The 12,995-nt window shown below is 40.5% G+C and overlaps 1 protein-coding gene across 5 annotated transcripts in view; it reads left to right on the top strand.

Annotated features, from left to right (window-relative positions):
- The window catches only part of TBC1D2B (TBC1 domain family member 2B), a 37,278-nt gene that overhangs the window by 10,182 nt on the left and 14,101 nt on the right, over nt 1-12,995 (top strand). For all 5 annotated transcript variants that reach the window (XR_011048987.1, XR_011048988.1, XM_068410563.1 and 2 more), the window contains exons 3-6: nt 1,515-1,680; nt 6,711-6,868; nt 7,887-8,113; nt 10,191-10,583. Coding sequence is in view for 3 of the 5 variants with exons in the window: in XM_068410563.1 (XP_068266664.1) it covers nt 1,515-1,680; nt 6,711-6,868; nt 7,887-8,113; nt 10,191-10,583 (944 nt within the window). In the remaining 2 variants the exon portion in view is untranslated. The remainder of the gene's footprint in view (nt 1-1,514; nt 1,681-6,710; nt 6,869-7,886; nt 8,114-10,190; nt 10,584-12,995) is intronic.

Here is a 12,995-nt window from a genome sequence, read left to right on the forward strand (position 1 = left end):
GTTTCAGATACCATTTTTCAAGGATTTGAGAGATTCGTAGTGTCAATGATCTTTTATATTTGGTATTCTTTATCACAAAATGTTCTGTCTTTCTACTTCTAATCTATGATATGGGCTAAATAAAAGTAACAATCTGCTGAGTAATTGGAGGGTACAGCTTGTTTAAAGATGGTCTTACTGCTAGTGCCAAGAAATTGTCAGAACAAAGACTGAAAGGCTCACCAGTGATAAAACACGGTTGTGATTTCTCAGGCGTTTTCAGTTCCTGCAGAGAATCATTTAGGTCAGAAGCACATCCAGTATGTTACTCTCTAATATAACTGCTGATTCAAGTCTGAAGGTGTTCTCAAAATTTTTTAATCCACTTCAGTACTTTGTGAATGAGAAGGAGAAGAGTCTGAAAATTACATTTGAGCTTGTTTTTTTAACTTGCCTGTTCAGAGGGTTTGTAGAAGGCCATAAACCACTTTATGCTTCTCTGTAATGCTTTTGCTATTCATAGTATATTCCATACTCTGTATTTCCTATTCCCTCTGCCTGCTGGGGGAGGGCTGAGGGAGAAAGCAAGCCATCCAGGATAATGGAAACACTGAGGTAACATATATACTACAGATTCTACAGTACGTGTTGGACAGCGTGGTGTGTTGGAGACCTGGCTGGCTCTGTTGGATCAGCTTGGATCCTCTGGACTTTATTAGCTCTGGCTCGGGGCTAGCGCCAGTTCTTGGCTGGTTCCTGGGAAGCCATTCAGAGCCTGCATGAGTTTGCTGGCATGTGTGCAGTGCTGGACCTGAGCTGTGTGTGTGCGTGGCCCTGTGCCTGATCTGTAGATTTGCTGAAGTGCCCAAGAGAGTTTGGCTGGATGAATTTAGGTATAGCTGCATTCAGCTTAACCAGAGCAAATAAATCCTCGCTGATCCAGTAGGTCTCTGTGTCTGCAGTGCCCGTGCTAATGTTCTTGGCTCTGGGAATGCCCAGGCTGGATTTGCACAGAGCCGGCTCAAGTCTGTAAAGCTCATTGACTGGCAGCAGCAGTGTCACTTTTAGGATGAAGCACACCCTGAAAGCTGTGTCACGGTAGTTTTGTGACACTGTTCCCGACTTAGGAGTTCTGATAGACCTGAGCTTGTTTTACAAGGGGGTTTTGTCAGTTAATATAGTTAATCCACCTTAATTTTGGCTTTATAGCTGCTTAAGCTAGTTGAATCAATATTGACTAACTGAGATTGTAAATCATTCGTGAAATAATGCTTCCTGAGCATCACACGAGTCCTTTTATCAGAAGTATGTGGCTGCAGTGAGAGCTCACCGAGGAAAACACTTTGCTATTTTAAAAGTTCATTTGAACAGAGCGTTTTATAAAAGTTATGTTGCAATTTAAAATAAAACCCTGACTACATTACTAGCAGGATTAGTAGTATATGACTTTATATAGACACTGTACTTTTACTTACTGAAAGTTTTGCCTATTTTTCTTTTTCTCTCTTTCTCTATCTTTTTTTTTTTTTAAATAGATTTGAGTATCCTAAGTCAAAATGCTTCAGCAGAGAGAGCTAGAAATATTCTAGCTGTGGAGACTTCTCCTACAGACCTGGTGGGGGAACAAGCAGCTTCCCAACCTGCACCAGTCCAGCCAAGTGCCATCAATTTCTCACTTAAACAATGGAGTACCGAAATCAAGTAAGTTGGGGACATGGGAGAAGAAGTTATCACGAGATTGATAGTTGCTGGCAGAGACTGTTTCCTACTGAAAGATGTGTGTGTGGTAGGTCAAGCTTTATTGAAGAACTGGGGGTAAGGGGGTGGATCAGTACATTGGACTATATCTCTTCAAGTAAACTGTTTCTTTGTTATACTTACTTGTTTGAAGGGCATCGCTGAACATCATTGTGCAGAGTTACTGATATCTGAAAGGGAGAATCAGGTCCTGTGAAGCACTTCTAGTGATGGCTTTGCTCTCTGAACCCAAGCAGGGAGCCAGGAGTTGTATTCTCAGCTAGTGCTGCTTTTTATCCTTCATTGTGTAATGGAGCTGCTAATTGCTAGCATTGTAGTAGTCAGAGTGTTTAGTGTTTATGAAGTATTTTTAGTGATGAAAATCAAACAATATAAATCATTCTTCTTCATTTTCTTCTTAAAAAAAATAAAAGCACATGGCACAGATTTGAAATCAATGTAGTTTGAATTCCTGAGCAAAAATGTGGCAGACCCCTTCTGAGCAACAGCAAAACCACATCTTATCCCCTCACTCTTAATGAGTTTACACTTTAGTATGAATTGCTTTAAGGAAAGCAGTCCTGTTGGTTTTCAGCTCTCCTGTTACAGTTTCTTTCTAAATGTTTTTATGTTTTTGCCCGCATAGATAGATCTTCCGCTTCTGCTCAAAGGTTATTACAGTGCTGTTACAGAGCAGTTCACAAAGCAGAGCTGTACCTTTGGTTAACTAGACCACATCCTTCTTGCACTGCGAGTAAAATGTTGTTGTTTGGTTTCATCAGCAGTGCTGAGTTAACAGATTCCCTTTAAAGCTTTCCTGTTAAGCACAGAGATCTAAGAGGTTACGAAGTGTTGTTGGTTTTTGGGGTTTTCTTTGGTTGTGTATGGGGTTTTTTTGTTTTTTGTTTTTTTTTTGATACTACTGTGTAGACCTTCATTTAAGTTCTAGAGAAGGTGGCTTATGGCTAGATTAAGAAATATGTAAATCCTGTTACTACATGTCCTATTTAAACTGGTAGTCTTGTATGGATTCTTGGGTTTCTGTAGCCACTTTGCTTTGGTAGAACTTAAATTTGTTCATAATAGAAGGAAAATAACATGAAACAATTTCTGTGAGGTGAATTCCTGTATACTTGAAATGAGTGTTTCTGGCTTTTTAAAACTTTCTTCTTGAATTTGTTTTTTTTTTTTTTTTTCTGAATTGCAGATGATATGCTTTGGGGAAGTCCAGCTAGAAGGGCAGTGTCAGGGTAAGCTGCTCAGTGTTGCCTGGTTGGTATGTGTTAATGGTTCTTTGTAACTGAGCAGAAAGGCAGCAGTGGAGTTGTGGGTTGGGAAGCCCTTTTGATTAGAGGGAAGTGTTTCTGGTGGCAGTGACCCAGCAGATACTGTAGCACGGTATTCAAGAGTTGGCCTTCCTCTGTATAGCTGTGATCCTGATGGCTTGGAGTCCTTGCAGATCTCTGGGAATAAACACGTGAGTAGATTTCATGCTGAAGCTCTTTCAGGCTGAATGCTGCCCTCCCCCATTCGACTCTTTCTGGAGCTGTTCAGCTGCAGTGGTTCATCTGTCTGAAAATGTTCCTGGGAAAGTAACATTTATGGTATCTGCTAACAGATTATTTTTTTAAGTCTGTGGGATTTTTCCTATGGAGTGCTATAGTGCCCCCCTGTGCTCTAAATTTTAAAGCAGGCACTCCCTCCTGGGAGCTGATACCGGTGGGGGATGGTGTCTTTGTCAGGATTGCTTGTTATACTCAGACATCCTCTTCTGAGCTTTTGAAACATCATTTTGCAGAGGATTTATTGAGCCAGCAACTAAAATCTGAAGTCTGTGTGATGTGGACAGTTACGCACTGTCTCTGGCCACGTGTTCTATCATCGGGATGAGAGTCAGAAACCTTGTCAGAAGTTACTTGGCTGCATGGTAATATACTAGAACCTCTGACAAATTTGATCACATTAGCATAGGCCTTGCAGTGACATGTCTTTAAAGCTATGGACTGGCACTGCCCCTGCCTGTTTTGAGCTAGCAGGTCATGAGCACTTAAGTTCCTGTATCTAGTAAGATAAGTTTTCTCCGAGACTTGAGTCTGTAGCAGTTTTCACAAGAAAGGTGAATTTTCTTCAGCATAGTTTTGGTTAGGGACAAGGGGATTTTCGTTCTAATGGCTATCCTCAGCTGCTCCAGAGAGGGGTAGGGCACATATGCAAAATAAGTCCCAGTTAAGATTAGAAGTATTAAAGATGATCATGATTACATGCTTCTACTCCCCATATTTTTTGCTTCTTCAGGCCTTCAATGAATGATGCCCAATTAATAAGCAAAACTATTCAGTAATGGTGCAAGGGTTCTTCAGGCGACAGCCTTTCTCCTTACACAGCTTTGGTTTATGCTTAGATCATTCTGAACGGAACTCCTGTGAAAAAGCATTAAGAGGGCACATAAGTCTTGTATTTTAACATGTGCGGTCTCATTTGTCACTTCTTGATTGTATATCACAAGAAGGTCTAGTTAGTTGGATCGGACCTCTGTGTGGAATCAGGGCAAGATTGTTAGTGTTTTCATAACAGTGAAAGCTAATTATTAATCTTGGAAAATTAAAATGATATAGTGTGACTGTAAAAGCTGGTGGCAAAAAACCCCCCACTAAAATGTTAGAAACTCTATAATAGTAACCGTATGCAAACAGCAGTACTGTCGTGGCTGTTTTCCTCCCTTCTCCGCAATTCTGTGCGATTCGGGGCAGGAGTGGGATCTGGTCACCTTTAGAATATATGTGCACTATTCAATATCTTACTGGATTCTGACTAGTTTTAACCCCAATGTTAGAGGATGGATCAAGGTGTTTCTAAAACTTCAGAGAGTTTTCTCTACGTTGCTGGGAGCATGTATTTGTTAAGAACCTAATAGCTGTCTTAATCAAAGATTTATCCTTCCTCCGGAAGACATCTAGGATGCATTTGATAGAGAAACTATTGCTATAACAACTGCATTTGCATCCTAGGTAGCAGTGGTGAAATAATAATTGGGAAAAAGTAAAGAATATGTCTTAAGCTATGTGTATATTTACAATAACTAAAGCTGAAACATGCTTTCTACTTTTAAAAATCTATTTTCAAGTACTAATTGGCATATATAGACATTTAGGCCTGAATTTCTTTCATCTTTATGCTGTCACCTACTTGTATCTCTTATTTATGCGGAATGTAGAGTTGGAAACATACTGAATTAACCTCAAGTTAAATAATTATGAAATAAGACTTAAACCCAAAATATTTAAAAATACAGAATCATTAGATCATACGATCACGTCTTGTGTCTTGTGTCCGATTGTACTTGTCATACTGTGCTTAGGAAAATAAGTATTTGTTTTTTCAAGTCAACTGCCTACTTCTGATCTAATAGAAAGCAGTGAAGCAGTACTGCTTCAGTGCCCTTAACAATCCTATGCAAAAGCTTTACAAAATTCGGCATCGGCTATAATTGTTCATGGGCCTAAGAGCAGTTTTTGAAGAAGTTTTTTCTAGAAGTCATTTGACTTCTCATTCCTTTTGATTTTTCAAGCTTTAAAAGGTGGTGTTCAGACAGGTTTTAAACACTGAAGTTGACCAAGAGCAGAACAGGCAGTTGTGGAGTTCCATGGTAAGGGATCAGCCACGACTCAGAGAAGAGCTGTAGAGATGCCAGGTGACACCTTACTAATTTTGGCTGCTCTCGGAAGTATGTCAGTCATCACCCAATTTGATCTATTTAATTTGAACAGAAGGTCTGAACGATGAAATGAGGCTTTTTGCCGCCAAGAGAAATTGTGATTTTGGAAGATTAAATGTGTAGTATAATTCAGTCTTTGTCAAGTTTGCAAATTGATTGTTGAAATAGTTTTATTCATAACCTTTAGGACTATTTTTAAATTGTACTTGATTATGAATCAGTTCACCAGACTATAGGTATTTTGCACTGCATAATAATTAGCCTAGAGTTCACTTTGATCAGATGTTAAATCTCTTGTGAAGCTGAAAGACTGGGTTGAATTATCAAATGATCTTGAAGGTGTAATATGGGTTAGTTTCTGCTTAAGGTTTGAAGAGTAAGAAGAGAATCTGGCTGACTGAGTAGAAGCCTCTTTGTGGGCCTCCATCTTACACAGACTGTGTAGAAAATGCTGAGATACTAAATATATTTCCAACTTCATACCTAAAATATTAAACTGATTCATATGGATTGATGTAGAATCTCCTTCTCTAGTTGAACAAAGACTTTACAATACTGAGCTACATTAATACTCACGGGCATAACTGTGGACTTAAACGTTTCTGATTGCATGATGGTTGTGGGGGAAGCTGGGTAGGGTAATCTCATCCTGCTCGTGAAACGTATTGTTCTTCTATGGAATTATCCAGCTGGAATTTAGAGGTTGCCTCTGAAATGTTCTTGCAGATAATTGGCAACATTCCACCTTAGGAAAGGAAAGCTGCTAAGGAATCTGTCATCAGCGATTCAGCTGCAGCAGGTCTCTTGGATGATCCTGAGTTTGACATTAATCCAGAATATAAAACTATAACGTATATGTGTTTTGACTGCATGCTGTTCTGTTTAATGCTTGGCAGTTATCCCAAATTCTAAGCTGCAATAACTGATCAATAAAGAGATGCTGCTTCTAAATATTAATTTTGTTTTGTTTTGTTTTTCCCCACTGCCAAAACAAGGATAAAACAGAGGATGACACAAAAGACCATAGCGGTCTCCTCGATATTAATATCCTGTTAAAGCGAAATAATTCTTCTGTTCTTGAAACATAGCACTGTTGATAGCAGGTGCTGGGTAGTGGGCTGTGCTTTACTTTGAGATTTTATTTGGTATTGGTTTTGTCTGTGTTTTAGCTTATTTTTAATTTGCACTGTTTCAACTGCAGTGGTTGTCTTGAAAACCCCTTTATAAAAAGAATGCAAAATGGAGAAATCTTTGTCACTTTTCCTGCTCTTTTTCACAGAAATTCAATGTCCTCTTTAAGAAAAGGAAATAACGAAAACCGCAAGAGTGTATTTTATACCACTGAAGAGTGGGAATTGCTGGATCCAACCCCAAAAGACTTGGAGGACTCGATGGCCCTGGAAGAAAAGAGGAAACACCTCGCAGAAGGAAGTAAAGGTAGAAGTGGGAGGAAGGCAGGGGAGCGTATGCCTTATCTTCTGTAGTATAGTGTACTGTGTTATGTCTATCCAGGAAACAGCTGGAAGCTTGTCTTTTCTTCACCAACCACATCCAGAGCTCTGTAAATTCTTTTTAAAAATTACTTCCTTATGTGGTGTGTTTGGAGTCCCCTGCCATTCAGATACAATAGAATAAGTATGAAGCCTTGTTATCCACTGTTTTCAGGACCCCTGAGCACGTTACCATCTCTAGTTTTGTCACTGATTGCAGTTACAGGATGAAGGGAAATGTTGATTGAGGCTTTTGATTACTCAGTTGAGTGTCACCCATTGAAGCAGAAAAGCATTTAGACTCTAAAGTATGTATATACATGTTATATTGGCTTGCTTTTGAAATGGGGGGGGGAAAAGTAGGGATGCATATGCAGTGATAGCTCATCTATGCATTGTAACTGGTTCTCACATTTGACCAGTGTCGGGAATAACCTTGTGAAGACATTTGTACAGCTCCTTAAAAGCACTTCAGCTGACATCCAAGTGATTTAATCCGTTAGAAAACATCCTTCTCTCTAAGAATACTCCCCTGGTTATATAAACGGAGGTGAAACCTTAACGCTGAATGCCTCTTAAAAGAACAGTATGCTGTGGTACCAGTGACGTTTTTACTCTGATCACTTCTGACCTGTTAATTATTTGAAGCAAAGTTTACTTTGCCATAGTTAGGGGTACCTTTTATTTTCTGTAACGAATTGTAAAGTTCTCTTCATGCCTTATTTCACAGATATTAATTTATGAGCTAAATCTTTTATTGGGGAGGGGAGAAGACATAGAGCTATATACTTTTCCCACCAAAGAAAGCAACTTGGAAAATGAGGCCTGTTTAAGACTATTGTATTGGGCTGTTTAAATGCTGCTTAGACTCTAATTTTAATGATCATATTTTTAAAAGGAAATCTGAATGCTTTGAAACGCCTTTTTACTAAGGGAACTGAACTAGAAGAAATTGTTTTATGCAGGACTGACTAGTTCAGCTTTTCCGTTCGACTTTGGCCGCATTCCACACAAAACAAGGCGCCCGTTAAAAGACATGATTGGATCCAGCAAAAACCGGAACAGCAGTGACTCTTCTCCAACTGAGTGGTATTCTGGTAATGGCAACAGACTAGTCTCTGAACTGCAACTGAAGTATCAAAGCCAGCAAGAAGAGTTGGAAAAGCTAAAGAAAGATCTTTTGAGCCAAAAGGTAATTAAGCCTTCAGGCAAAGTGCACAAAAGCAAACGAATCTGGCAGGTGTTTGTGAGTTTACCTTTATGGCCATCTAACTACATTAAGAGCTGGTTGTTTGTTATAAAATAATGGGGTTAAATGAACCTTTGTTTACAAAAAGTCCTGAAACAAGAAGGACCAGATTTTACATCTGTTGAAGATTAGATCCCTGAACAAAACTTTCCTTTGCACATTAACTTGGTGTGTATATCTAATTATCTGAAGCTAGCTTCCTTAGTGTTGGCCAGGATCCTGGCAGGTAATCACAGCTTCTGTCACCATTAGTACACGTAATTCCTGAGGAACTTCTCCTTTCAAGTCCTTTTTTGTTTAGCTTGGTTTTTGTTTCTCTTAATTCTGGAGGAGAGGGTGGGGGAATGTGGACTGATTCCCCCGGCCTCCTGTCCGCATCATCACAAATGGTTTTGTAAATGATAGGCCTAACCATAAATCTGTATATGTAGTACTGCCCTCATATAGTGTTCATGCTTGTATGCCCTTGTAACTCAGATTTATTAAATACCTTGGTTTTATCTAAAAGAATTTCTCAAAAGCAGTGGCTCATTCTAGGTATATCTGTATGATTTTCCGAGTCTTTGTAAACTTCCAGAGATATTATTGAATATTCAAGTTCTTGGGAATTCCGTAAAACCAATTCCTATTTCTGTCCTTGTATTCTTAATTAGTGTCAGAGAACTTTTTTTAAAAAATTTAAAATCCCATTTTCATTGGTAAGTGTTGCAAATGCTTCTGGGGTTGAACTTACCTTCCCACAGCTCCACGGTGTTAAACCATTAACCAAACATGGGAAACAGCAAAGGTAATAATCCAGATTAGTGAGACTTGTAAGTGAGCAGGCTGCTGTTCTTGCTTTCTTAGTGTTTATTGTTGATCTGGAATATCATCTTATCTTCTTGTGTGTGGTTTTTGGGTTTTTGGGTTTTTTGGTTTTGTGTTTTGGATTTGTTGGTTGGTTGTTGCTTTTTATTGGTTTGGGGATTTTTTTTTTTTAGTTTTTGGTTTTGTTTTTGTTTTTTACAGCTCACCTTTCAGAGAGCTTCTGGTAGTAGAAAAGGCAAACTCTTCCTTTTACAGTATTTCTTTTCTTTTAAATTTCTCTTTGACTTATTTGCATGTAACAGCCTTCACTTCTTGAATTTCATAGTAAGATCTCGTTTCAGCAAGGAATCAAGTAGGGTTTTACTCTGTGTAACAACCTTAAAAATCAGCTTCTCTTATGCATGTGTACCCATGATTCCTCAAGCAAAACACGTACATCTTTCGTGCAAGTGAATGAATGTTCTAATTGTCCAGGATCTGTGCAATCCTATGAGCAGAGATACTTGTCCTTTTTTAGTGTGAGGGAATAGAAGATGAAAACAGTAGAATTGTTAGATGGATATGTTTTCAAAAAAAAGTTCTAGTTCAGAGTGTTTGATGCTGCCTTTTTTGCAAAGACCACAGAAACTCCTTTTCTCCCTTGTGGCAAGTCAGTTAATTACTTGGCTGACTCTATGGCAAGATTTTCTAAACAGCCCTCCAAAGACTTCCTTTTCAGCAAAGCAGCATGTATTTTTTTTTCTCCTTTTATTTTCTCTGCATCTGTTAGGGAAGAGAGCAGTTAGTTATCTTTCCCTTTTCTGTTCTGTAATGTTCACCTCTTATTTTTTTTGGCTTAAGCCCTCTTCCTATTTATCTTCTCACAACAGGGTTTCTTACAAGTAAGCTTTTTTTAACTTCCAAGTAACTGCTGGGCCACAGCTGTCAACTACTCTTCCCAAGCCTGTTGTAGCCTTTCTAGGCAGGATCATTAGCTCAGTGAAGTATATTTAAGCCATCCATACAGGCCAGTCACTATAAGGTGTTCGCCTGCTAGAAATCATGTCATGTGTTTCCTTTTTTCCTTACAATGTCACCATGAAGTCTGTTATAAGCTGATGCTTCAGGTGCAAAACTCATTCCAAAGCTTTCTTTTGCTTGGTGTTAGATTTCTAAGTTATAAAAGTTAAAAACTGACAACTTCATTACAATCTTTCTTTTTTAAAATTCTCAGGAGCTTGTGCGACTTCTGCAGCAAACAGTCCGATCTTCCCAATATGATAAATATTTTGCAAGCCGCCTTTGTGAGGGGGTTCCCAAAGACAAGTTAGAGCTGTTGCACCAAAAAGATGACCAGATTTTGGGTCTCAACAACCAGCTTGAAAAATTAAATCTGGAAAAAGATAGTCTCCAGCAGGAAGTAAAGAATCTGAAATGTAAAGTTGGAGAACTCAATGAGCAGCTGGGTATGTTGATGGAAACTATTCAAGCTAAAGATGAAGTGATCATGAAACTCTCTCGTCAGCTCAGCGAATGTGAGGACAATACATCCTCTCAAAGTGGAGCAGTAAATTCTTCCATGGCCACCTGTACTAACAAGGAGCTACAGGAACTGGACAGACTAAAAGTAAGAACAATGTCTCTGTCTCAGTGGATAGGGGAATCTCTGCTTCCTATAAAAACTACTTTCTAGTCTGCTGTACTGTTTGAGGAGATCACTGCAGCTGTTCTCCAAGATACTCATCAACTGGGGCTTTCTCTGTTTGGAATCTGCACTTTGAACTGTTACGTGGCAATCTAAACAGGACTTTTACCCTTTGAGCTGGCCTGTACATCTATAGTACAGTGTTCCATGCTTTCAGTAATTTAATCATTGGTGTGGAGGAGGAGTGTTGTGAGAAGTAATCAAAGGAACAGGAAAAAGTAAGAGGAAAATATAAGCATGGAGGAAAACAACCATAAAGTTTGCTTTTTTCAGAATTTTTTTTTTGAAATATCAAAATTGAGGAAAAAAAGAGAATGTGAAATGGCAAAGGGGAGCTCTGAGGCAAAAAAAGGAGGAGGAGTATAAGTACCTGTTTTACTAATGCTGCCTCAGATGTTATCAATGCTTTTTTTTTTCCTTTTCCCCTCTAACTTACCTCAGTGAATGTGTCAGAAGTTCTTAATGGAGTTACAGAAGTTACGCACTTTGCTCTAAACATGCTTTCTTGCCTTCGGGTAAAGGTTGTATTCCAAATTGATTAACATTCCAAGGGATTTGGAATACAAGTCAGTCATCTAAAATATGTATAAACGTTCATAATTTTCGTTCCTATATGTGAGCCTGGGAAGTTTTAGAAAATAAAACTGGAGCTAGAAATGCATGGCTTCACCAAGGGGAAGTCATGCTTAACCAACTTGATAGCCTTTTATGAGGACGTAACCCGGTGGATAGATGATGGTAAGGCTGTGGATGTGGTCTATCTCGATTTCAGTAAAGCGTTTGACACGGTCTCCCACAGCATCCTCGCAGCTAAACTGAGGAAGTGTGGTCTGGATGATCGGGTAGTGAGGTGGATTGTGAACTGGCTGAAGGAAAGAAGCCAGAGAGTGGTGGTCAATGGGACAGAGTCCAGTTGGAGGTCTGTGTCTAGCGGAGTCCCTCAAGGGTCGGTACTGGGACCAGTTCTATTCAATATATTCATTAATGACTTGGATGAGGGAATAGAGTGCACTGTCAGCAAGTTTGCTGATGACACCAAACTGGGAGGAGTGGCTGACACACCGGAAGACTGCGCAGCCATTCAGAGGGACCTGGACAGGCTGGAGAGTTGGGCAGGGAGAAATTTAATGAAATATAACAAGGGCAAGTGTAGAGTCCTGCATCTGGGCAAGAACAACCAACCCTATGTACCAGTACAAGTTGGGGACAGAGCTGTTGGAGAGCAGTGTAGGGGAAAGGGACCTGGGGGTCCTAGTGGACAACAGGATGACCATGAGCCAGCAGTGTGCCCTTGTGGCCAAGAAGGCCAATGGCATCCTGGGGTGTATTAGAAGGGGTGTGGTTAGCAGGTTGAGAGAGGTTCTCCTCCCCCTCTACTCTGCCCTGGTGAGGCCGCATCTGGAATATTGTGTCCAGTTCTGGGCCCCTCAGTTCAAGAAGGACAGGGAACTGCTAGAGAGAGTCCAGCGCAGAGCCACGAAGATGCTTAAGGGAGTGGAACATCTCCCTTATGAGGAGAGGCTGAGGGAGCTGCGTCTCTTTAGCTTAGAGAAGAGGAGACTGAGGGGTGACCTCATTAATGTTTATAAATATGTAAAGGGCAAGTGTCATGAGGATGGAACCAGGCTCTTCTCAGTGACATCCCTTGACAGGACAAGGGGCAATGGGTGCAAGCTGGAACACAGGAGGTTCCACATAAATATGAGGAAAAACTTCTTTACGGTGAGGGTGACCGAACACTGGAACGGGCTGCCCAGAGAGGTTGTGGAGTCTCCTTCTCTGGAGACATTCAAAACCCGCCTGGACGCGTTCCTGTGTGACATGGTCTAGGTAATCCTGCTCCGGCAGGGGGATTGGACTAGATGATCTTTCGAGGTCCCTTCCAATCCCGAACATTCTGTGATTCTGTGAAATCGATGGCCTGGGCAGAAAGCAGGCCAAAGCTTGTAGGTGCTGTGGAGTGTGGGAGTGTTGTAATTGTTGTGAGGGTACGAACATTCCCTCATCCCACAACCTCAGGTTTCAGAGGTAACATCTGTAGCCTGGAGCTGAGTGCATGAGGCAAGGAAGCTTATTGCTAAGGATTTGTATTTTGTATGGAGGCAGACATCGAACTTGTACTTTAAATGAGGACTGGTGAGGGTAACCAAGCCCCAAGGGGCATTTGCCCCCACTTCTTGTACTGGGTGGCACGTGCTGCTGGCCGATGTGCAGCCCTGTGACCCTCCGGTGTGTTCAGCACCTACATTTCTGTTTTCCTGCCCACGGGTGCAGCAGCCTCGTGGGGCTGGACCTGCCTCATGACGGCAAGCAGCGGCCAGCTGCCTTCTGCCC

The sequence above is a fragment of the Nyctibius grandis genome, chromosome 11, assembly GCF_013368605.1.
Source record: "Nyctibius grandis isolate bNycGra1 chromosome 11, bNycGra1.pri, whole genome shotgun sequence".
NCBI lineage: Eukaryota > Metazoa > Chordata > Aves > Nyctibiiformes > Nyctibiidae > Nyctibius > Nyctibius grandis.